Source organism: Xiphophorus hellerii, chromosome 1 (assembly GCF_003331165.1).
Source record: "Xiphophorus hellerii strain 12219 chromosome 1, Xiphophorus_hellerii-4.1, whole genome shotgun sequence".
In the NCBI taxonomy this organism is placed as follows: domain Eukaryota; kingdom Metazoa; phylum Chordata; class Actinopteri; order Cyprinodontiformes; family Poeciliidae; genus Xiphophorus; species Xiphophorus hellerii.
The window spans coordinates 19,739,850-19,764,677 of record NC_045672.1 but is presented as its reverse complement, the minus strand read 5'-3'; the positions used below and the strand labels follow the sequence as shown (position 1 = coordinate 19,764,677).

General features: G+C 39.3%; 1 protein-coding gene and 1 long non-coding RNA gene across 5 annotated transcripts in view; one reads left to right on the top strand and one right to left on the bottom strand.

The window, feature by feature from the left end:
* Nucleotides 1-23,953, top strand: part of LOC116728311 (uncharacterized) — a 54,705-nt gene extending 30,752 nt beyond the window's left edge. Inside the window, exons 1-9 of one of the 3 annotated variants that reach the window (XM_032576345.1) lie at nt 2,098-2,208; nt 2,859-2,916; nt 6,551-6,605; nt 6,783-6,873; nt 7,008-7,453; nt 9,081-9,245; nt 9,690-9,851; nt 14,562-14,699; nt 19,736-23,953. In XM_032576345.1, the coding sequence (XP_032432236.1) occupies nt 2,903-2,916; nt 6,551-6,605; nt 6,783-6,873; nt 7,008-7,453; nt 9,081-9,245; nt 9,690-9,851; nt 14,562-14,699; nt 19,736-20,245 (1,581 nt within the window). In that variant the 5' untranslated portion in view covers nt 2,098-2,208; nt 2,859-2,902 and the 3' untranslated portion in view covers nt 20,246-23,953. Of the gene's footprint in view, nt 1-2,008; nt 2,209-2,858; nt 2,917-6,550; nt 6,606-6,782; nt 6,874-7,007; nt 7,454-9,080; nt 9,246-9,689; nt 9,852-14,561; nt 14,700-19,735 lie in introns of those variants that run through there. The other 2 variants (XM_032576340.1, XM_032576331.1) reach the window with 2 other exon arrangements.
* LOC116728322 (uncharacterized) lies at nt 9,801-19,861 on the bottom strand. Of its 2 annotated transcripts, none has more exons than XR_004340980.1 (3): nt 19,751-19,861; nt 17,422-17,509; nt 9,801-9,840 (listed from the first exon to the last, which is right to left on the bottom strand). It is a non-coding gene; the product is annotated as an uncharacterized LOC116728322 (long non-coding RNA). The 2 variants fall into 2 exon arrangements; XR_004340978.1 differs by lacking the exon at nt 9,801-9,840 and adding an exon at nt 13,691-14,688.
* Nucleotides 23,954-24,828: the final 875 nt, after the last annotated feature.

Here is a 24,828-nt window from a genome sequence, read left to right as displayed (position 1 = left end):
TGTCTTTAAAAAATTTTGTAAGGTATGGTGATACGTTTTTGTATGCTTCTGTTAATTCTAAACACAACACACTGCTTCTCTGTGTGACCTCATAGGAAAATAGAAAGAACTCAGATTAGATAAAAAAGCAGATTAAAAACACACAGAAAAGAGTCCTGTACTGACTTGAAATGATAAGTTTAGAAAAGAATGTCAACATTAATATCGGTGACTAAAATGGTAAAAGCGCAGTTTGCTTTTGATAGTGATGCCATATTTCTGTTGCTGAATGAAAAAAAAGGTATAAATGTCTGTTTATTACAAATTTACCTGCAATATGAAGACCATCATTATTGTAACTGAATAAACAGACTCTGTGAAGTTGGGGCTCTTCTTTAACTTCATCCATAAGCAAACATAACAAAGTAAAAACCTACTTTATGTGTGTTACTACACATATAAAGTTTTCAGTCTAAATGACAATAAAGGGAATACAAGATCATCCCTGTTTATATATATATATATATATATATATATATATATATATATATATATATATATATATATATATATATATATTTTTAACCCTTATCTAATTTTTATTAATCTGTGCATCAAAATGCATGTTGTTGGTTTATGTATTTTTAGATTGAAAATAATGACAGTTCTTAGTTTTGAAGGATTTAATAGTTGAGTGATAAGAGAGAGAAAAAAAAAATCACATTTACTATTTGACCTACTGATTACCGATTAGAACCAAGCAAGAAAAAATAGTGGCCAATTTCAACCTCTGGCCCATTGATCAGTGTATCTCTAGCAAAATCACTTGTTTTTTTCAGCTACAACTAAAAAACAACTAACATTCCTGGAGCTAAAGCTTAAACTTAAAAGTCAATGCAGTCAGGCCACTGAAAGGAGTTGGCAAATGTAATTTTTTGGTAGAAAAATTGTTTTGTAGCCCTATTAAATGAACCCACTTAACTCTGGGAGAATGTGATGAACCAACAGCCGACTGTCTATTCATCTGCAGGAACTCTGCTGCTCCGCTTGTGCTCTAGAAAATTTTGATGCTAAAACATTATGCTTGCTTTGTCACACTACTCGTGTATGTTTGCGATTCAACATGTATCACTAAAGCGCCCTGCTTTTGTTTTACTTCCTTTAATCTGTGATTATGGAAGCACTGACTGCATGAGCGCAGTAGGTCGCTGGAATAATGACGGCTTGTTAGCGCAGCTGGGTAAACCTGAGCTGCTTTTAAAGAAGGTTTAGGGATAACAGGAAGCTACTGCAGATATAACCTGGTTTAGATGCTGTTTCTTTTCAATACTTTGTTAAGAAAATATACTGTGAATGTGCTTGAATAAAATCATATATTCGATTTTTACATTTTTCATTGTAGTAGTCAAATCTATCTTCACTAATCCAGTCGTGTAGGACCAGCATGTAAATCTGTCCAGAGTTAATCTTGTCTGACATGAATGAGAATTGTGTATGTTCGTGGAATAGGTTTTTGCGTCAGAAAGCTAAACAGACTTGGAGTAAACATGCTCTCCTATCTTCTGTGCAGCAATATTACTATGATGCATAATCTTGTCTTCTGTGCTTAAGCCTGCTGTGACTCGATTCATACCCCCAGCTGAAGTACAGCCGCAGAGCATGCGGTCCCACTATTGCTGCCTATAAGGAGCTCAGTTGCGTCTTCATTCCCCTGTTAAACTAACACAAGGTTCTCTCAGGCTTCGAGAAAGGATGATCAAAGTGTTTTTGGCATGCTAGCTGCTTCCTTGCAAGGTGTTCTATTTTCTGTGCATTATTCGAGAAAGTCAAAAATAGAAACTGATATGTCAGAAAAAGACAGTGATAAAAAGCCAGAGGCAAGTGTGTCCATGCTCACGCACACGCATACACACACGCAAAGACACCATCTTTCTCTGTAGTTCATGCTGTGATTTTTTTTTCTTCTGTTTCCTTTTATCTCCCATGTCACTCATGTGTTCTCTTTTTCTTTTTCCTTGTGTCCCTGCAGGTTTTCCTGATCACAAGGTCCGATTTGCAGAACTGGCGCTTGACTGAAAGTGAGCAAGACAGAGTTTGTGTCATGGCTGACAAGGAAGACCCAGGTTCAGAGCTCCCCTATAAAAGCCTGCTGGTTCTGGGAGCAATCGCAGCAGCCTCAGCCTTTGTGGTCACTATCCTTATCGTCCTCGTCTGTGTGGGTTGCCAAAGGTAAGGCTGTTAATTTTAGTGAGGAAAAAGCCTTTCAAAAGTGCATTAACAGATCACATTGTGCATATTAATTGTTGTTATCATTATAAAAGTTAACAGAAACTGATTAAAAACTGATGTTAGTAACATAAAATCAATAAACTTACAATACTGAGCTCCCCCTTTGAAAGCCTGTATGGGTTTTTTTTACATATCCATAAACTAATATTTCTAAGATAATAGTGTTATCTTAGAAATATTAGTCCTAATAACTGAACAAGATCAAGGCTACAATGCAAAAAAGAAAATACCTTTTGAAGTTTTCTTAAAAATAAAAAAAGGTCAAATTCTGGTTAGTGTCTTAGGTTGCTTTATGTATCAGTGCAATGGGAAATAGCGCCCCCTCTCTGTGTGGCTGGCTATATGCTGCTGCCTCCTGTAATCAGTGCCAATCTGTGAAAGTCACGCGGTAGGTGAGTTGCGTTTTTCAGCACACCGTGTAGAAAAGCGTTAGCAATACATAAATAATATTTTTTATGAACTTATGTACATGGAGTGTGATGAATATTTACTGGATGTGTGCCTAGCACCAGCTTTTGTACTTTCAATTTGTTTAATGTTGCAAAAACACTCATACTAAAGCGAAATGCTAATGTAATGCTCTGTTGTAGAGTGCTGCGTGAAACAGAGCCGATTGTACTGAGCCGAGCCCGATATGTTCTCATTCAGGTACATCATTTTTTATTGTGTTCTTCATTGTGCATTGAAAATATTGTTACAGTGAACTTGGCCAGTCTGTGAAAGCTGCACGAGAGTGTGCTGGGTGAAGCTGAGCCGATTGCACGGATCCAAATCCGATATGTTCTCAGTCAGGAAATAAATGCCCGATTGAAGTTTTCTTAAAAATAATTTTTAAAAAGGGTCAAATTCTGGTTAGTGTGTTAGATCCCCCAGAAACTCGTCTTCCTTAAAAACATCAACACAACACAGAGTCATTGTGTTGTTTGGACTGGCCTGTTACAGTTCAGTGAAGCAGAACTCGCTGTACATTAGGACACCATCACATTTCTATTTAAAGTTGTTAATATCACAAACAGAGTGATCACAACATCACTACTTCATTTTAAGGAGGTTTGTCCTGTTTAAGCTTAGGGCATTTAGTTTGGTTTGCTCCTCTCTGTTAAAATTAGAATAAACAACATGGTAACTGGAAAAGAACTGTGTGAGGCCTTCAGAAAGAAGATTGCAGCAGCTTATGAGTTTGGTGAGGGATTTAGAGTAGTCTCCAATGAATCTGAAATCAGCCGTTCCGCTGTAGGGAAAATAGTCTGAAACCGGAGGACATTCAAAACAACTACCATCACTCCCGGGTCTGGTTGTCCAAACAGGCAAGCTCTAAAAGCAGGCGGTAATTTGATAAAAGAAGTCTCCATTAGGAAACATACATAAGGTTTGTGGTACTGTTGATATGGAAGTCCATGCCTGTAGAACCAAAATGAGACAGAAGTTTAAATGTTGTGGGGGATGTGCAAGGGCAATGAGACCGATGGACAGCATAGAGGTGGAAGTGTTATGGTTATGGTTTGAGAATCTTTTACTGCAGCAGGGCGTGGCTGGCTCACCACCATAAAACTCTCAATGACTTCTACTGTTTGACACGGGCGAATTAGGAAAACGTGAGACCATCTGTAAAAAGTAAAGCTGAAGCAGATCGGACATGACAGTGACCCAACACTTACTAATAAATCCAGTAAGGACTGACTAAGTAAAGCATTTCACTGAAATTACTTCAACAAGAGAGGGTAGGGCCGGCTATTTGGGTGTAGAGTGTGCATGGTGCGTGGTGTGCCGTCTCAGCTAGTGAATGTACAGTATAGTATCACCAAAAAATATTTCTGTTTCATTTAAGTTAGAAAAGAGGAAAGGTTTACAAAGTGTTGACGCTTTTCCACAGCGCAGGAAAAGAAAGAGATAACAGCCAAAGTTTTAGCAAATTTGCTGAACTCTTCCCTTGCACCCTCAGATCCCTCTGATCATCCACTCCTTCTCTTTGTTTCCCTACTTCTTCTGAACTCCCCTGCTCCATTATTTCCTTTCCCTCTGTCCATTTACTCTCCATCTCTTTCATCCCCTACTTTGAGCACAGTGGCAGTAATGAATGTTAATGGCTGTTAGTGTCAGATGAGATGAACCAATGCTTACAGGACAGTGAGGGGGAGGCAAGCCAGAGTAAGAGTTGCCCGAAGTCACTTCTCTCCAGCAAACTCCACAGCAGGCACGCTCACTGGGACACCCCACGGTTTAAAGAGGATCAGACGCAAGGGAGGAGCTTTTTTTTTTTTTTTTTTTCAAACTCCTCAGGGACCAATCAGCAGCTGCATTGTGCCTGTGTTGCCATGGGAAATGCATATTTGGATGTAGAGAAATGTCCAACCATCTTATGTCATCTAAAGAATACTTAGCCTCCCTGCTGGATGGTATTGGATATTCAGTAGTTTTCTTGTGCATAACCAGTTTGTCACAGTCAAGTGCTGATTCAGATCCAGATTGGTTTGTTATATCCACGTTAAAACACAGTCAGCAATGCAATGAAATGAGAACAACCTTTCAACTTGCTGTAAAATCCAGAAGTCCTAATAGCATGCAGTTGAAGTACAAAAAATATATATATTTACAAAGTACAAAAAAAATATAGTAAAATATTCTCTGATCTATTGATGTTTTCTGCAAAATATTCTTCTAAGTTCCATGGAAATTATAATTTTTTTTCCCATTTTGTCATATTTCAGCCACAAACTTCAACATAGTTTATTGCGATTTTATCAGATAGGCCAAGTGTAACATAACTGAGAAGGGGGAAGAAACTGAAACATGGTTCAGCTTTTCTTTTACAAGTTATAAAACTAAAAGTGAAGTATGCATTTTTATTCATTGCCTTTATTTTTGTAAATAAAATAGATTGCAGCTACATACCTTGAACACTTTCCAGCACAGCTATTAGTCGCACATTCAAAAGAAAGCTGATGTTAATATAAAGCAAGACGAAGTCATGTTTGAAATTTGGGGAAACACAGTAAACATGTGGAAGAGAGCCTGGGCCATATGAGACCAAAATTAAACGTTTTGACCTACATAAAAAAGCGTTTGAAAATTATCACTTCACGTTACTCTGAATTCACAATCCCCATAATGGCAGGATCACGCTATGGGGATCCATGTCTGCAGGGACATGGATGATTGACAGACTTGAGGGAATATTGGAGGAATCTAAATCAAGGGATATACTGGAAGAATACACTTCAGCATCACAATTACCCTCTGTTCCCAAAATTGCAATGGGATCAGAGCATGTTTATGTATTAGAATTCGAAGTATTTAAACTCCAGAACAAAATCCAATTTAAAGTCCTTGACAAGACTTAAAATTGGATGTTCACGGACTATCCCCTTCTAGTCTGACTGAGTTCGACTTACTTTGCAAAGAAAATAAGCAAAAATTGAATTCTGTAAATGAGCAAAGTTGTTGGAGAGTTTTGTTTTGATATAATAATCGTGCCTGTTCTCCGACTTTGTGCTTCACTGTCATCATTTCCTGTAAACCCCCTCCTTCGAATTATTATGAAAATCACCAGGGGAGCTCTCTTCACCTTCCCAGGATCCCCCTGGGGGCATGATGACCATATGTTTGTACAAAATGGTTGCAGTTCGCCGGACGAGACAATATCGTGCTCCAGTAACATGGATCTGACACAGTCTTTGCAGCGACTTGCATAATAGGATGACGCAGCAGGGACTCTGCACCTGTTTGCAAACCTGAAATTCTATTTATTGCTTCACTGTGCTTTTGCAGCACAGCAGTAGGATCTCTTGTGTTATGTGATGCACTCACCCTCCAAAGAGAAGAGGCAGAGGGAGGAGCGCTGTTCACAGTCACACCTGCACAGCAGAGTTTTTTTTTCCTCTTCTTCTTCTTTGACTTTGTCTTGTTGCTTTGGCTCCATATCAACTGTTTCCTGTAGTTACAGCCACCTCCAGGGATCTGCTCGCATGCATAACACTTATCGGAATACATTTGTTTTACAAGTCGTCAACCTGAAGGCAGAATAGAGCAAAGTACAAAAGAACATTTGTGAATTTTATCTGATTTTATCTACGTGTAGAAAATGAAGGTCGTCTTTGCCTCAATAAAAAGCCAGAGTCATGCTCCATTCACTGTTCGACTGGGCTCTTGTTATCAACCAAGGACTTCTATGCCCTGACCACAGTTAGATGCTGATGGTATCGTATCTTCTCTCTGTGTGTGTGTGTCTTCTCTTTCTGTCCACGGGCCTCTGGTGACCTTCCTCACTTTGATGCCATGTCAGAAAAAGCAAGAGCAAGCACCCCCCGGCCGGAGACAAAGGGACATCTGTAAATATGGTGAGACGTGTTTTCATTTTACAGCCCCCCCCCCCATCCCTCCCAAAACCACCCCCCTATGCCTGTCACCATCCACTTCTACTGTTTTACTTCTAACCTCCCTTCTAACAGATGCACATGCATGTGTTTGCATGTTTTATGCCTCCATTAACAAGTCTATGTGTGTGTGTGCGACAGCAGGGTACGCTTCGGCATCCAAAACTGAACTCCATGAGTAAATCTGACACCAGGCTGCATGAGATCAATCGCTTTCCCTGCAATGGAAACTGTAAGTGCTAACTAACAGGTTCTGTGTGATAATAAATAATATACACATCCGAGCTGTTACACGTTCTCAGCAGTGCATATTCAAACATTTTCTCTCCCTTTTCCTCCTTCTTCTTCTTCCCTGTCTCCGTGCAGCTGTTAGCAAGAGCCGCCCGGCCAGTATGGACCTCCTGCTCCTCCACAGTCGACGCTCCCAGACGGACCTGAGGCCCTCCCATGGCCGCCAGCTCCCCCAGATCCCCACCAGTCCCCAGGCGTCTGGCCAGGGAGGCGGAGGGGGCGGTGGTGGAGGGGAAGCGGGAGGTGAAGGAGGAGGCGGAGGCGGGAGTGGAGGTGGAGGTGGCGGAGCGGAGGCCAGAGACCACACCTACACTGAGGTCGGCCTGCGCAATAACCCAACGCCCACCCGTTACCTGGACGATGGTCTGTACGAAAGCGTTGGTATCCGGGAAGGCGAAGCGGCTCCCAGAGTGCCCTCTGCTCCGCTGACGTCATCAAGCAGCACGCCATCGACGATCAGAGCCGCTCAGAGCCCCCCGCCTCTCTCAGGAGGAGCTCGTAGTGGGAACGGGCAAGGAAACGTATGTACACACAGACATTAAGCAGTGATACATTTATAGTCTGTAACTTAAGAGGAAAGAAATGTTGCTCACTGACTGTGAAACCTTAAACTGGATTTGTTTTAAGTAGGTTTTCTGTATGTATAAATTGGATGTAGTACAGCACACATAAGCACACTAGATATACAAATTGAATTGAATCAACGTTTTATTGCAGTTACAAAATATACAAAACTGAAAAAAAATCATAAAAATTCAACCTTAAATTCAAGTTGATTTTTTTTCAGTCACTGGCACAACTCCTGGCACACTAACAATGTCTACAAAATAAATGTAGCGGAAGTTTTAGTTAAAACGCATTTATAATTTATTTATTCTTATTAAAAGTTCCAAGTTTCTTTTTACTTTTAATTATTAACCCATGACTTTGTTGTTCCCTGGTCTATGAAAACAACTTTTCTCTTTTCCACTGCCGTTTCAGTTAGACAAGGAGCCATATTAATATCACCACCACACAAAATAAAAATGAAGATGAGGGAGATTAAGAAAAAAATCTCCAAATCTCCCTTTTGGAGTACTGCTGCAAAAAGTGCCATCTCGAGGGAAACCAGGTCTCCATAGTAACAATTAGACACTGTCTATGTGCAAACTGGTATTTTGGAAGTCATGCCAGAGCAAAGCCTTTTGCTGCCATTACAAACATAAATATGTAGAGTTTGATTCACTGGGGTATCAACTGGGGCCAACTTATGTTAAAATTAATCAAAGACCGAACTCTTTTAGTAACAAATAGATTTGGCAGTTTTGTCATTAAACATAGAATGACAATGTGGAAAAGCAACTCCCCCCCACTATTAAGTAGGATGGAGGTTTTGTGTAGATGTGAGTTTGAGTATCCCCACAGGAGTGCATTTCCTGATAAACGTTTTAAAATAATTTGATATTTTAAATAGAAGCCTTGTGGACCATATGAGAACACATTTAAAATGGTTGGCCATCGGGTTATTTACTTTCATATTGACCGAAAGCATGACCGAACCAAGACAAACAAGTTTATCAGAAACAAAATAAACCTTCTTCCATGGCCATGTTGACACCCAGATCCTCATTCTGTAGAAAACCTGCGGGTTGACGCAAAGAGAAGAGAAAAGATGAGCAAACTAAAGAAACTGACCAAGATCCCTCTACTTGCAAGCTTCATCCTACTGAAAGGTTGTTGCAGAAGAATAAACGCTAGCCTATTGGCATAAGGAAATTTTACAGACAACAGTGTGCCAAAAAGTTTGGTTCCAATGATTTTGTTAAAAGAAAAGAAAAAAAAACATCTTGACAACATATTTATTTAGAAACTAGAAAAATTAAAGTTAAACTCTTGTGATTAAGTAAGTATTTAATTAAGGGCTTTTTACTCATCTTAACAATGGTTCTAATAAGTTAGAATGGTGCTGTAACTGCTGCTAATAATACCAAAAAAATAAAGTAAAATTAGTTCTAAACATATTGGAGCTGCCACTCCCAGCAGATTCTATTTGTTCGAAGATAAATGGGATTGCTGCTCATTCAGGATGCATTGCATCGGTTGTCTTTCTCTGTTTACGTTTGAGACAAATGATCAGTGAGAGACTAACCTGTGTGTTTTTGTTTTCAGGCTGGTAGAGGGAACGGCAGAGGAAACGGCGTCACTAATGGAACCATGGCAGGGAGAGGAAACGGAGCGAGCGGTGTTAGCAGATCTCCTCTGTCCTCTGTGAATTCCCTGGTCAATCAAGATCCAGCTGCAGCTGAATATGCTTCCATACGGAAGTTTAAAAAGGTAGATCTTATACAATTTCTTATCTATGGTTAGAAAACAAAAGAAACCCGAAAAGAAAAAGCCGGGGGATTTAACTGATTTAGCTGGATATTGTCATCAGTGTTTCATCCTTGAACTTAGCAAAAGTGTTAAAGACTGTCGTAATACATCTTATGTAACTGTATTAGATTTCACTTCTGAAAAAGAAATATTAACATCAGGTTTATGTGAAGGTGTCACAGTTGCTGTATTATCTCTAGAGAGTTTGAAGAGCTGCAAAAGCTGTCTACAAACTCCAGTTTACTTTTGGGTAAAATATTTTGAAAAAGAAATTGAAACCAACCTATATTGTTCAAACAACATCACTTAATACTTACTGCTTGTACAATAAAAATGAAATGTTTTATGATATTTTTCAATAAAATAATTGACTATAATTTTGTCAATCACAATACAAATTTCTAGGTAGACAAGTTAAGTCGGAAGGAGAATAATGGAGCTGACAGCATGTCAGACAGCCAGTCGAGCGTGAGCGACTCCCCCTCCGCTGGTCCTCTTCCCCTACATCGCAGTCAGGAGTTTCCACACAAGCCGCTGGAGCCGTTCCATCTGCACTCTTTCCCGAAGGTACAAAAAAAAAAAAAAATCATGTCTTCTTCAAATACGTAATCTGTTACACTCCTCAACCAGCCACATTCTGACAGCTGTAGGAGGGCCTCATGGCCACAAGAGGGCAGTGTCCACAAACAAACATGTTAAGCCATGCAGATTAATATGATTTAACTGGTTTGGTCTTGGCTTGTTCTCAGTTTTCATAGCTTTAAAGCACAAATATATTTAGTGTAGGCTAGATGTGGTTATCCCATTAAGTTTTATTCTCTTTAAGAAGATTCGAATGATGTACATAAGATAAAAACTATTGTTTTGCTCTGTCACATACTTCATATATTCAGATATCGATAAATTACATTATCATTGAAAACGTTCTTTACTTCAGCAATTCCGTTCAAAAATAAAACTTATATTAAATTTGTTGCTTACAGAGTGATGTATTTCAAGCACTTCAATTAATTTAGCTGATTATGGATTGCAGCTAATGAAAATCAGATTCAGTTTCCAGAAAATTGTATAACACAATTTTAAAAAAGTATTTTAATGTAGAAATGTAATTTTGTGATCTACACAATTGTGAGGAAGTCTGTACTAACTTGACTGTTATTCTGACGTCTCAATTCTCTTAAGTGAAAAAGCTCTCTGTTCACAAACTGCTGTATACAAGCATTTTATTGGCATATTAAGTTGAAGGGAAAAATATGTCATGTGAATATGTTCAAAACACAGAGATAACTGAAGACTAAAGAGGGTTGTGAAGCAAAGCCTAGTTTGGTGAGATTTGCATGATTGGCAAGGACTGGAACCAGTACTTCACTGATTGCCACTAGAAAAACTCATATCCAGGACATCGTCTACAACCGTCACATCCCATCTATAAAGCCTCTTCTAAGCCAGAATCAACAGTGTGTCTCTCCTGGGCCAAGTAGAAAAAAGAATGAACTGTTGCTCAGTGGTTTAAATTCCCCTTTTAGTGGCTTAAATTTCCCCCTTTTTCATCTTTAAGAGGAAGATGAGAGACACCAGAAACAACAATACAGACAAACTGAAGGCCGCTATTAGAGCAAACCGTGTTTCCTCAACATCTCAGTTATGTCTCAGGCTAAACGCCGTCATGCCACGCCACTTTGATGCAGTAATTCATGCAAAATGAACCCAATTCAAATATTGAGTGCATGTCTTTTACTGTACATAAACAACTTTTAAGTGAGGCAAAATTTGTGTTGTAAAAATATTTTTTATGCGTTAGGGATCCATTTTATTTACATTTTCTGCAAAACTGGATGTGGTCTTTTTATTAGCTGTTAGGCCTGTCACGATAGCAAATTTTGCTCAGCGATTAATTGTCTCAAAAATTATTGCGATAAACGATAATATTGTTTGAAGACCTTTTTACACTGATTTAATGGAAATGACGTAATAATCCATGCGATTTCTTGCCAAAGATAGATACACTTTATTTTCAAAAGAACACTTAACACTTGAGCTGATAAACAAAATAAACAAAACAACCAAAAACAAAAATAAAATGGATTCTCAGTCTCCATTAACAAAAAACTCACTTGAAAAAAAAACAACTAAACAACATAAAGCCAAAGTGGAAATAAATACTGCATTCAACCTAAAGAGTGCAGATTATGAAGTCTGTATATTATGTTGCCCTTCAGTAATAATTAGATTTAAATAGAGAAGATGGGCACATCGACTACCTGATGCAATAGTTCACACTACATGATTTTTTGCTGCTATTTTTCCCCTTACAACAATCTTGGATCGTTGGTCTTTCTAAGATTGTGTGGTGTGTTACGGTAGATCGTCGTTGCCGCTCCGATCCAAATCAGGGGTTTTCCCCGACTGGGAGCTTAACGCAGCCTGTTGAATGTGACAGGTAGCCAATCAGAAAGCGCGGATTCTCCTCGTGCTTTCTGAGGGGAAATTACGTCGGGGAATCCTAAACAGCTGACACGACGCAACACGAAGTCCAGCGGACATTGGAGATGATATGTGGAAACAACATTAATGTTTATTCAACATGCAAAGAATATAGAAATGACAAGAGGAGGAGTTGGAGCGAAATTGCTACCGCAGTTGATAAACCCGGTAACTTTTCAGCTGTTCTTCGTTAACGTGACGTAAATAGGTTATAATGATTTTCATTCAGTCAGGACTTTACGCTGACACTAGCCACATGCATTGCAGGTAGATTGTAGTAAAGCATTGATTAATGCCTGGTTTTAAAATTAGTTCACTGGACTTGTAGCCATTATTCTGTGCCCATTGTTGGACACCACACGGCAGGAACGAACCCGATGGAACAGTTATACCTAGGATTTCTGTCGGCTAATGTGTGGTCTGTCAGGTTTTGAAAATGGGCCGACAATCGGCCGACAGCTCGTGTGCGATGGGCTTTACACTAAGTAAAATGAGGATGGGGGGGTCAGTGGAGAGCACCGGAGTTGAGCCTTTTTTCATTCAGTGTCATCAACAGAAAGAGAAAAAGGCCGGAAGAGACGATAATGCCGATAATTAAAATGACGTCGATAGTTTTAATTTATCGTACGATTAATCGATTTACCGTTTATCGCGACAGGCCTATTAGCTGTAAGTAATTATCGTAAGAATGAAAAGAAATCAATACAATTATGATGAATCTGTGTTAATATGTTAAGCAAAACCAAAACTTTCTCTTAAGATGAAGGATAAAATCACTGCTGATGTGATTTGTTACTGACCTGAGCTTTTAATGAGTGTGACAAACCTTTAATGTGTGTGTTTTTTTTCCATGTGTGTGTGTGCTTGTCTTCTGCCCGCTTTGCATCATGCAGTGCAGCACGCTATTAGAGCAAAGTGTGGAAGCATGGATTATCTAAGAGTTTGGCAGGCTGCCTGGTTGCCGGCGTGTGTGTGTGTGTGTGTGTGTGTGTGTGTGTCTGTCGGTGGGATTGCTCTTGTTGAATCCATCAGCAAGTCTATCTAGAAACAGCTAACAGGTAGCCAGCAGCCTGAATGAGAATAGATATTGTGCACATATTGAAGCCATTTGCTATTTTAACTCAGTCAGGCTGCGTGGGGGGCAGGCATATAAAAGTTTAATCATCCTCAGTCGCATGTGTGTTCACCAATTTGTGGTTCCTAATTGGTTACTAATTCCTCTTAAGACCTGTAGTTATAAAAAGTTTTGCAAGAGAAGTGTCATGTTGAGTCATTCTTTTATGACATCTAGGTTTGTCTTAAGCCACCCAGGCACAGTACTATTTTCCAGATAATGTTAGAGGTATTGAAAAGAGTAAGTCAACTTTTGCCTGTCAGTCAGGATTTGCTAAGTGCAGCAGTTAAACTCTATAAAAGGTCCAATCATGTCTCCTGAATACAGATTCCTATCTGACCTCTACCTCTCCTCAAGTCTCTCAGAAATCACCACCACCAGCAGAGTTAAATGGAGGTTCTGTTTTGGCAGCACTGTCTGTGTGCCACTAGGTCTGCTTGTCTGTCATCAAGACATATTTGAGTTTGCAGATTTGCATAAAATGTCTTTGGAACGGTTGGTCGCAGAGCAAGGAGGAACTGAGAAAAAAACAACAAAAAACCCACACATTTAAGCACGAAGCACAGAAAAAGTGATTCAATAATTTAATTTTGTTTTTATGACTACACAGAGCTTACTCTGAAATCTCCATCTGAAGAGCCACGAAGTAGAGGACAGCTAATTTCAGGTTTTAACTGATGTCAGAGCACCTGCTTGTTGTCAAAAAGAGTTGTCAATTTGTTTTGTTATTTGTTTGATCGTCATTTAAATAACCAACCTTTTGTCCAAAAGGCCATTATTTCATGGCATTTGAGATTATGTCATAGTGTATGTTTAGCCTGTGATGGACTGGCCATCTGACCAGGGTGTACCCTTCCTCTCGCCCATTGTTCTCAGGAGATAGTTACCAGGACCCTTTTTAACCCCAATAGGGCTGAGCGTGTAAAATGATGGATGGATGAATGTATATTTAGCTAAAAAGTTATGATTTCACTATTTCTTCAAAGCTTTCCAGTCAAAATGATCCTGCAGGGCAAGTGAAGCCTGGAACTGAGTTTCAAAGTGTTGTTTTTAGAGTACTGTGGTTATATCAGCAAAAATTCAAAATAATATTGCATAAACGTCTGGTTTTTAGAAAGAACAAGAAATGTTCCTGCTGCTAAGAGAAACATGTTGCTAGTTGTTATATTGTTGTCTATAACATTTATGTTATTTTTGAGTTTAATGCAAAGAATTAAGCAAAATATAGACTAAACCTGAATTCAGTCGTAGTTTTTAAATCAAGGTTCTTATTGCACAGAATATTTTACCTTCTTGATTTTCTAATTTTAATAGAATAATAGACTTTACCTATCTTTATTTCCAATTATCAATCTTCATATTTACAATGTTAAATGTCCAATCCATAAACATCCAAATCCAGATGATACAAAATGGGAACTAGTCATAGTCTGAGGTTTCCCTGATCCAATCCAACTTTGGGTCCATACAATCCAGGACTGACTCCTGGAAACTGGCCCATTCCTTGGAAACACACATGAATAATTCACTTATTTTTGTTCATCTGCTTTTAACTCATACAGGGGGAAATATTAAAACATTTGAGCTTTTATTTGCATGAGTACCTTTGCACAATGGCTCACAGATTCTAACCTCACAGCAGCACTTTATGAAGCTCATCATTTGACTTTGTTTATCAGGAAACGGTGTTCATAGGCAATGGAGAGCAGTACATATGGAAGCCTCCGGAGGACGACGACATCATCACCTTGCACCCACCTCCACTCCGGGGAGAGAACGGACAGCCGGGGCATCCATCACCTCCAACTGCAAAGGAGGTAGTTTACCTACAGTATTTGTATTTGTGAATGGATACATGTGATTTTAGTGACAACTGGGAGAAGAAAGAATCAATACAAGGCTGGCCGGAAAAACTCCAAGCAGGCAGGAGATGCAGTCTCTGATTTCTGCTGTGTTTACCGACGCCGGCACCCTTTTGATTGGGTATGTCGTCGTAACACGGCTGCCTGAGGACCTTCCTGCCATATGTGGTTTCTGCTTACAGAAAGAGGTTATGTTACATGGATCCACAACCCCCACCGCCTGCCTGAACCTTGACCTCATTCGCCCAACCCCCCATTCATCTGTTGGCCTTCAGTATATAACTGCACAGACCAGGGCTGCCTGTCACCTGCTGTCCAGTATTAATCATAGCTCAGAATAGATACAGCTATGTTTAAATAGGGCATCTGTTTATATACTATGTGTGTGTGTATATATGTAAATATATGCACACATCTGTTTATGTTTTAGACAAACTATGCAATTAGAATAGAAAATTCCAACTGAAATTCAATGTAAGTGAAGTCTTAGTTTGAGTGCAGCTTTTCTGCAAACTCCTGGGATGGTTCTTTACCAAGCAACCAGCGTTATAATAAAGTTGTGCAGTAGTTTAAACCAGTCTTACATTAGTAGTTAATAGACTCATGATAACTCTAGAGGAGCTGCAAAGATACACAGTCTAAATGAGAGAATCTGTGAAGAGGATAATTATACACATATTTTTGGGTTGGAAAAGCCTTACACGGGGTCTGCAAATTTAACAATCTAAATAGGCTTTTTCGCCCCCAATTCTACTAAATTCAAACTTGTTTAGAGCCAAAATTGTTAAATGAATGTGTCAGTATTTTGTGTATATGAAGTTGGACCAAAATGGAAGCTGGAATCCTGGGGTAAATGATAAAATAAGTTCTACTAAAGAACTCAAAAAAACAACTTACAAAAGCAGAGGGCAAACAGAGGGAGGAGTAAGTGAAAGAGAGGTGGTTAATTACTGAGGTGTTTGATTTCTGGAATAATGGAGCAAAACTAATTACAAACTGAATGCAGCTGTGAGGGATGATCAGAACGCAAGCTGAGAGAGAAAAATGACTCAGGGGAGTGAGAAGACATTAACCGCAACAAAGACTGACTAAACACAATAAATAAATAATAAACGTGACCTAACTAAATTACCAAGGACAAACTGAACGAGACTATAATAGACACAAGGCTGATCTACTCAAAGCAAAAAATAACTAAGGTGAAACACAGATAACAAAACAATAATGGACAATAAAACAATAATTATAATAATGGCATATTATAATGGAGTATTATCCATCATCCATTTATGGATAATATTGGAGCCAAAGGTTGCAGACCCCTGGCCTAACACATGACCTAAATCCAGTTGGGAATTTTGAAAACTGATGTTCACAGTCACTCTAGATTTAATCTGACTAAGATTGAACTCATTTGCAAAGACGTACTGGACTAAAGTTTTGGATCTAGATGTGCAAAGATGGAAGAAATAACGTTAAAACACTTGTTGGTGTCTCTATATAAACCCTGCTTTTCAGATTTAAGATTTTGCTTCTTTTTTTTTCCCCACTTAACAATTATGCTCTAGTCTGTCTTTGTCTTTCACGTGAAATCCCATTGAGAAATACATCAAAGTTTCTGGTTGTAAATTGACAAAATATTAAAAATGATAAAGAGGTGTGATTACTTTTCCATGGCACTATATATGTTTGAGTCAGTGAGCTGTAAACAGTCTGCCTACAGGTCAGAGACAGTCAGTCTAAATAGTACAGGGCTCCCTAAAATAGACAAGTGTTTATTTTTACTTCATCACCACACTTCTCCATGCGTCCCAGTCTCAGTTTAAACACTAAACATTTTATGATTAAAAAGGCATGTTATAACAAAGCAGTAGTTCTAAAGGGTGTTATAGTGTTAGTGAGCTTATCAAAGGCATTGGTGAGTTTAACAAAAAAAAAAAAGAGATGATTTTTGTGGAAATTAAAGGGTTAAGTCTCTGCGCTTTACTGCCAGGAGCACATCTATGTTGCATGTCAAAATGCACCACGGAGCAACTGGTCTTGACAGCGTTTTGCAGTCTCTCACAATTTCTTTTTTTTACTTCTTTCTCTCGCTGTATTAATGTTTTCCCCACTCGTTGTTTTGTTTTCTCGCTTCAGATCTTGTTGTTGCCCTAACATGCCCCTATACTCTGGAGTTTGTCAGTTGCAGCCGTCAAAAGGTGTTGAGTTTCCACTCCCAACCAAGTCTCCTCCTCTCCTCGGTGCTCACTCCTTCTGCTCCACTCCCTTTGTGGCTATTAGGAGGCCCTGCCCTCCCCAACCAGTCACGTTGCATCAAGCGTGTCCCAGCAGATGAATATCTGCTGCTGCAAGATCCTTTAGAAAACTCTGCAGTCCTTGCAACTCATAGAATCGCGACCAGATGCGTGAGTGGCGCAGATAGCCACTGTATGCAGAAAGTGTTGCTTATCGAAGCCTTGCTCAGAGCTGGAAGCTAAAAACAACATAAAGAAGTACAGTCTGCTGAGAAGAGAACAGAAAGCATACAATGGCAGGCTTCCTCACCAGCTGTAGCTCAGTTTTGAAATCCCCATCATCTTGTGACTTCCTTCCTTCCTCTGTGCAGAGTTGCACACTCTGTCCACATAAATACATGCACTTGCACACACACAGCACGTTGTCTGCACACACTTACAGCTTATGCCGGGGTCTTTGTTTATCCAAAAAGGTCACACCAGAAAATTGTGGGGGCAGGGTGTGTGCGTGCTTCACTTCAGCTCTGCCTGTAACACAAGGAGCGAAGAGAAACGGCAAGAGATACTCACAGAGGAAGTCTCAGTCACATGCACTTTATTTACTTTCCCCCAGCACGACCAATCGAAGTGACATATAGTGCAAGGTGAGCACACATAATGAAAGGGAGTCCTGTCATGATTTTGGAGGCAGGACAAAAACAAGGTTAATCTGTATGTGCGGTGGAAAAAGAGAGTCTGCATAGGCAGCGTTTCTCAGGCCCAGCAGAGCAGAGCTACTGGTGTGGGTGTGAACCATGAGGGTAAACATCACCACGGCCCACAATCCTTTGCGCTTTTTCACCACTTGTGGAATTTTGACACAGAAATGCCAGAGGTCGTGGAGCTGGTTTATCAGAATTCCTCATGCATGCTTTTCAGTTGTGAACCCCAGTTATCGCTGCAAACCAAACACGTATGCACACACGCTGTGCAAAAGCCCCGCATTTATGAATGAGGACATGCAGTCATAACACCTGCAGTGCATGCACAGCAAATCTTATACCTACAAAGGTCATTCAGGAAAACAAAACTTGTTGGCCCTTTTTTTTGTAACTTGGCTCTCGTCCAGATAATTCAGTCCATGCTTTGCCGCCCTGTTACCAAAGCAGTGGTGTGGAAATTTTTACAGGTTCATCCACTGCACAACTAACTCTGTTGTTGACTAGAAATCCAACGGACTGATAACAGAGTTTACACTGTCTTATCCTGCTCGGTTAAATTAGGTCAGGTTACAGCAAAGAGCAAGAGCTGTTAATGCATGTGCAAACCTCTGTGCATAAACACACACACAATCCATGCTCAGGCAGTTATTTGCATATTCCATTTTAGCAACAGTATACTTTTACACTTGTTATTACATGTTGCATGCCAGTGATATTTAAGCTGTAATAGCTAACTAAGGAACATGAGACTTGCGATATATAACAGAAAATGTTTAATTTAAGTCTGACTCCAGTGTAGCATGTGCATTCTGCAGTGCTCTGAAAAAGTATTCTCACCCCTTGAACTTTGTAACATTCTGCCCTGTTGGAACTGCAAATTAAGATGATTTTAGTGCGATTTTACATCAGCAAAAACTAGTTCACAACTATGAAGTGGAAAAATATAGGACATTGTTTAAATTTCTTTTATAAATAAAAATCTGTAAACTGTAGCATATATTTGTGTTCAACCCCTTATCCTCTGACATCAAACCAAGGGCAGCTAATTTCATTTAAATTGGATCTTATTACTTAATAGAGTTTACCTGTGTGCAATTTAATCTGAAACAGTTGTTTTGTGAAGGCTGCAAACTTTTTTTTTATTTTGCAGAGCATTATAATGAAGATCAAGCAACACACTGGAAGGGTCAGAGATACAGTTGCACAAAAATTTAAGTTGCAGAGTTAAATAATACTGCAATATCCAAACATCTCATGAACCACTCTCCAGTTTGCCATATAACAATTGAAAGAGCATGGCTCAAATGCAAACCTACCAAGACATAACAGTCTACCTGAACTGACAAGGCAAGCCAGCTATTTAGCTAAGAAGCGGCTAATGAGCCCATGGAATCTCTGGAGGGGTTACCAAGATCTAGAAATAAAATCATTGTTGAAAAAACTATAAAAAGTTTGCAGTTTGCCACTAGCTAACACCATGCAGTGAACATGGTGAAAAAAGGTGCTCTTGTCAGATGAGACCACAATAAAAATTTGCAAAGCAGTGATTAATAGGAGCTGATTACAAATGCATGCCACACTGATTTTACTTTTCAAGCAAAAATGTGTGTGATTTTCCTACGACCCACCACAATTTTTTATGCAGCCTTCTAGGCTCTAGAGGGACACTTTAATAGACCCTATTAGATAACGGTGGTGTGCATGAATATTATTTAATCAAATGGGAGCCGTTTTTATCTGTATTCTGACAAATTACATCAATGTAAAAAGATTTTCAGTATTGTTGAATTTTAAGAAGTGAATGCAGAGGCAGCTAATTATAAATGTTTCAGCAGTTTGTTAATGGGTTTTTTTTTCTCTACTGGCACAAGTGATTTGAGGCACTGTACATATTAGTAGGTGGAGACGTTGGCCCTTATGTACACGGCAGTGAAATTTTATCACAGGATATGTCACCAGTAAACAACAGGACAGGCTTTGACTGTAGTTCTGTGTTATTAACTCATTAACTGACACCATGCTGTGTTCTCGTCCTGTGTGTATGTGCCATCAGATTGCAGACACTTACTCCATCGTGTGCAAAACCCAGAAAAAAAAACCTCCCATGGAGCACAACGGAGCAAAGACCCTTCCGCGCTCCTTCGGAGGGGACAGGGGAAACCGAGGCCGAGGAGTCCAGGGGCAGGCCCGTTCTCAAGAGGAGCCCTGCTACGAGCCTGTGGGGGACCGGTCCTGGTCTTCTGCTGTGGCTGACTCAGACCCTGCATACGCGAGTATCGACGCCCACAGGAAACGTGAGCAGGGAGCAACCAATAACAGCACAGGTGGGGGTAGCGCCACTCTGAAGAGGAAGAAGCAGACCCCTCAGCAGCAGCAGCAACATCAGGCAGCACCAGCAGCACTACAAGGCTCAGGGCCCATTGCTCCTCCAGTCAGAGGCCTCCCTGGTGGGGAAAACTTCTATGAAACCATCAGCGATGTAAAACAGGGAGGCAACACTTCTGGCACTACCACCATCTTCACCTTCAACGATGGGATGGAGATGTACGTCACCGGCCTGTAGCATCCTCATAGAATCCACTAGCCCAGATTTCATGGATCTTCAAGCAGGTTGCTGTACATACACACAGGCCCTCTACAATCAATGAGGATCCATTTTGTGTTGACATCAGGTACAAACAGGGTCTTAATCCAGGTTCAGACTTCCTTCGATTGGTCTGCATTTCAGAACCAGCCTAAGCCTAGTCCAGCCCAAAAATGGACCAAATACATTTGAGCAAAAACAAAAAAATATATATAAATATATATATATGTAACTGTGTCACTGGCCATACTCACCCACTTGTGCATCATTTTTCATTATATCTTTATTTTTATATGAACACTGTACTCTTGAAAGAGTATGTGTTTCAACTCACAACCTGAGAAGAACACTCTTAAAATATATATGGGAAAAAAAAAAAGTTAAATGTGCATGCATTGTGCAAACTCACACAATAGTAGACATGAAAATAGACATTAGTAGCAATGAAAGTGGATGTTTACGGAGTATAAGGTAAGCAATTCCAGTCACCGGTGCACAGATATCCCTCATCTTGGGGTGGAGAATAAGCACATTAGAGGCACAGTTATTTGTGGTGCTCCACTCTACCTACGCAAACATAAAACAGGTTCTGACGCTCACTGACCTGTCATCAGGAGGAGTGTGTTTGCGGTGCTTTGTTCAAACACAGGCCTGTAATTTGCAGGCCCGCTCAAATGCACAGGAGTAAATTACGGTCATTGTCTTCATTCCGCAAATTGTCATCAGTGTCAGGTGTTAGTAAGAGCCCTCGTGATAAAATTAGAAAGTGAGCTTTTGCTCAATAAGGCTTAGATTAAGACAAAAGTTGAAAATGTACCGTCACGTTTGGCAAACGGTTGCTGGAGGCATGTTGACACCACCCTCCACCCAGATGCGCACATATTTGGCAAAGTCATGCAAGGTGAAGTGATCAGGTCGAGGGCAGCAAATGGGTTGTGCAAGAATTTCCCCAGTGTGATAATTTCCCAATAAGAGAGCTTTACTGTACTGCAGGGATACATGAGATTAGTGTTTTTAAAAGAAAATAGAGAAGTGAAAGAGTTTCAATACCAATCAATGCAGGATGCTTCAGTCTGTTCAGTTTGTGTTATTTCTTATGCGGATTGTAAACATCTTATTTCATGGTCTCTGTATTTTTGCACAGGACAACTGCCTGACTGCTGAGCCAAGCTGTACCCCTGAAGGGAATATTAAAGCACAGTTTTGATTTGCTCTGCGCACTCAAAAAAAAAAAAAAAAAAAAAACTAGAGCTCCACGTAGCTCACCAGACTTGAGTCCTGTGGTTGAAATAGTAACAGAGGGATCTGGACTCCAAAGAAAATATAAAGCTGGACACAAATATTACCATTTAGTGTCTTTTTGAAAAGTTGTTCATCTCTTTCTTTCCGGTCTCGTTTCCAGTTTCTGTGCTGGGTTCTCTTCCATCATAAACAGTCTTTCCCATGTAGCTTCGGGAACCATTAAAAAAAGAATGCAGGAAGAAAGACTTTTAGGGCTTGATGCAGTGTTGGGAGAATGTATTTGCCCCTTTATAGATGTGTCCTCTTTTTTTCTTTTTTAGTTTTGACAAACTTCAATCTTTAAAATTTTGAAGCAAGTTTTAAACAAATCTACCTACTGTAAATACAAAATTCAGTTTTCAAATGATATTAAATATTAAAGAAAATAAAACATCTAAAACTATCTTGGTCTATTATGAAGACATATTAAGTCTTAAACCTTATAGTTTTGCTACTGTAATCTGTCAGTCTTTTACACCACTACAGATGAATTTAGAATGCTCTTCTTTGCCGAATTGTCTTAACTCACCAACATTGGAGGATTTTTGAGCATTAAGGGCCCACTATGTTCACCACCGTTCTTGGCCAATGTTTTCCCCACTTAAGGATAATGGCTGTTGGTGAGACTACCTGGTCCCAAAGTCCCAGCTTTGTATTGCTTTCCAGACTAGTAGGTGTAAGGACCTTAATTTTTTTTTGTTTAGATCATTTAGCCTACTTCATGGTGTTTGACAGGTTCTATTTAAGTGATTTTCTTATTGTCTTGGTTCTCGCAGTAATCAGGTCATGCTGTGTAAAGTGAAAAAAGACCCAAAGGAATGTGACTAATCACAAATATTTAATAATATAAGAAGGGGCGAAATTTTGTCTTCATGCATGGTTAGGTTGTTTTGTCCCCCTAAATAATCGAAATCAACATTAGAAAACTGCTTTTGTATTTACTCAGGTTGTCATTGTCTGATATTAACATTTTGATAATTTGTGTGTGACAAAGAAACTAAAATAACTTTGTTTAGGGGGGTAAATACTTCTTTGCAGTACTGTAAAGGGAGACTTGGTTAAGTTTATATTCTATTTACTTGCTGTGCGACAAGAACGGGTTTAAAGAGGTTTTAAGAGAAATATATAAATGCTACTGTGTCAGAAAGTATGTAAAAACAAATGCTCACTGTATTTTGAAGCACTGTTTAATTTTTAACCTAACTAATGACAATACATTTGGTTAAATAGCTCACACCACTGCCATGAAAAGAGTATATTTATGTTGTTGATGCTACTTTTCTTTTCTGCTTGAGCAAGTAAGTGCATGCCTTGATATATGGAGATGAAAACAAATAGTGTGTTACTTATCTCTCGTTTCTATTTTATGTTGTACTTTTTGCCATGTAATGTAAAAGCAGCATTTTGTTTAGCCAAAGCAACAACTTTAACGAGCAAAAGAGAGAGGAAGGGATAGAGAGGAGCCATTGGGAGAAAATGGAAGAGTTGTTTATTCTTTTCCCCAGAGGGAGCAGGAAAGCGGGATAGAGTGGGGTTGGGGGTGGGGGAGAGATGCACAGCTAGTGTAAAGCCAGATGAGCGTCAGTGCAAATGGACACGGACCCCAGAGGGCTTGCCCCCTTCCTGATTTGTTTTTGTTTTTCACATTGAAGACACTCCCTCTTTCTCCTGCTGTACAGAGGAGGGCCCTTTGATGTCCTGTTCTGAGGGTCTCCAAGTAATACAGAGATCGAGGAGGGGGGCAGGCAGGCCCCCAACCTCGCATCAGCAATGCACCAACGGCTCGTCTGTCTGACTCATGAGAAATGACCAACAGCTGAGAAGTGATCTCTCAAACAAAATCGACTGGAAATTGCTGTCACGCTCCATGATTTCCCCGTGTGGTTATCACCTTATGTGTTGCATTTTACCCTGAGAGAATGGACTGATCTGAAATACATTGTTGAACAATGTTATTCACTGACAGAGACAAATGTTCATTGCACAAACAGTACGATGATGTAAATGTGTAAAATACTCTGTTGCTGTTCTAATGTTGTTCCAATGTAACATGCAGTATACAGTATATTTGTTGCCGAAAAAAGAAAAAAAAAGATGGCTATCACAGACACGTAGTACTTTGTGTATGAAAAAAAAGAGAAAACATTTCATGCTTTCCAATCAAATACAGATGCTGTTTATTAATTGTCTTAAAATATAAATATGGGCCAGTACTGCTGTGACAGCTGTAGCCAATGTTGTATGTTCTTAAAGCACAGGGTTTAATAAAAAAAAAGAAGTAAAATTAATAAATATAATATAGCGTGACAGTGCAAATATGCAAAAGATTGTAATGTTTTATATTACCCTTCATAAAATATTAAAGTGAGTTTTTACTTTTCTAATAAAGTGGCACATTATAACATGCTTGTGTTACCTGCATTTTCTTGTTTTGCAGAGGGAATCCAGCTGAGCAGAGATTTTCCCTCTTTGCTACAGCCTGACATTAATAACTCAATCTTGCAATAATGCAGGATGCAATAAAATGTGTTTGTGAGGGATTAGGCAATAAAGCAGTAACCACTGGTGTGTACATTCTGGATCATTGAGCAACAGGTGTGATTTTATTTTCACTAACAAATATACAATGACAATACAAACACAGTTGGATAATAAAGTAGTAGCATTACATCATGGAGTGAGAGTAGGGATGGAGATTACACTCTAGCTTAAAATGTCTTACTGATGAGATATATTTATTTCTTCTTCCTGTTGGGGTTAACCACAGTAATACTGAGGCAAGTGGTTTTTAAACTTTCCAGTTTTTGACCCAGAAAACATTGCTCTGCTCCTACAGTTTAAATCACAATTTGTCTCACGATGATAGCAAAATACATTTCACAGTGAAATCTGTCTTTGTTTGCATGTGTCTTTTTGCCAATTTGCCTTAAACTTTAATAAAATTGATGAAGTCGTCACACAGAAAACTCAAATGTTTCGCTGCAGTTATACAGAATACAAGTAAACGTATTTAAGGGTACGTTTTCTTAAAAGTAAAAAAAATAATTAAAAAAAGCTTAACTGTAACCTCCAAAACACAAGTAAGCCAACAGGTCCATGAGGACATCACTGTCTTTATAACAGTTAAGCGGTTTTAAATAAGACGCTAATGAAAACAAAAAGAACTGCATTATGTTCAATGTGATGTGATGTGACTAAAGGACTGCAGAAAACATATCTATTGTAGTTCAACAACAATTTTTAATTTGGAGCATTATAGTGAAAACCGTAGTGCCGCACTT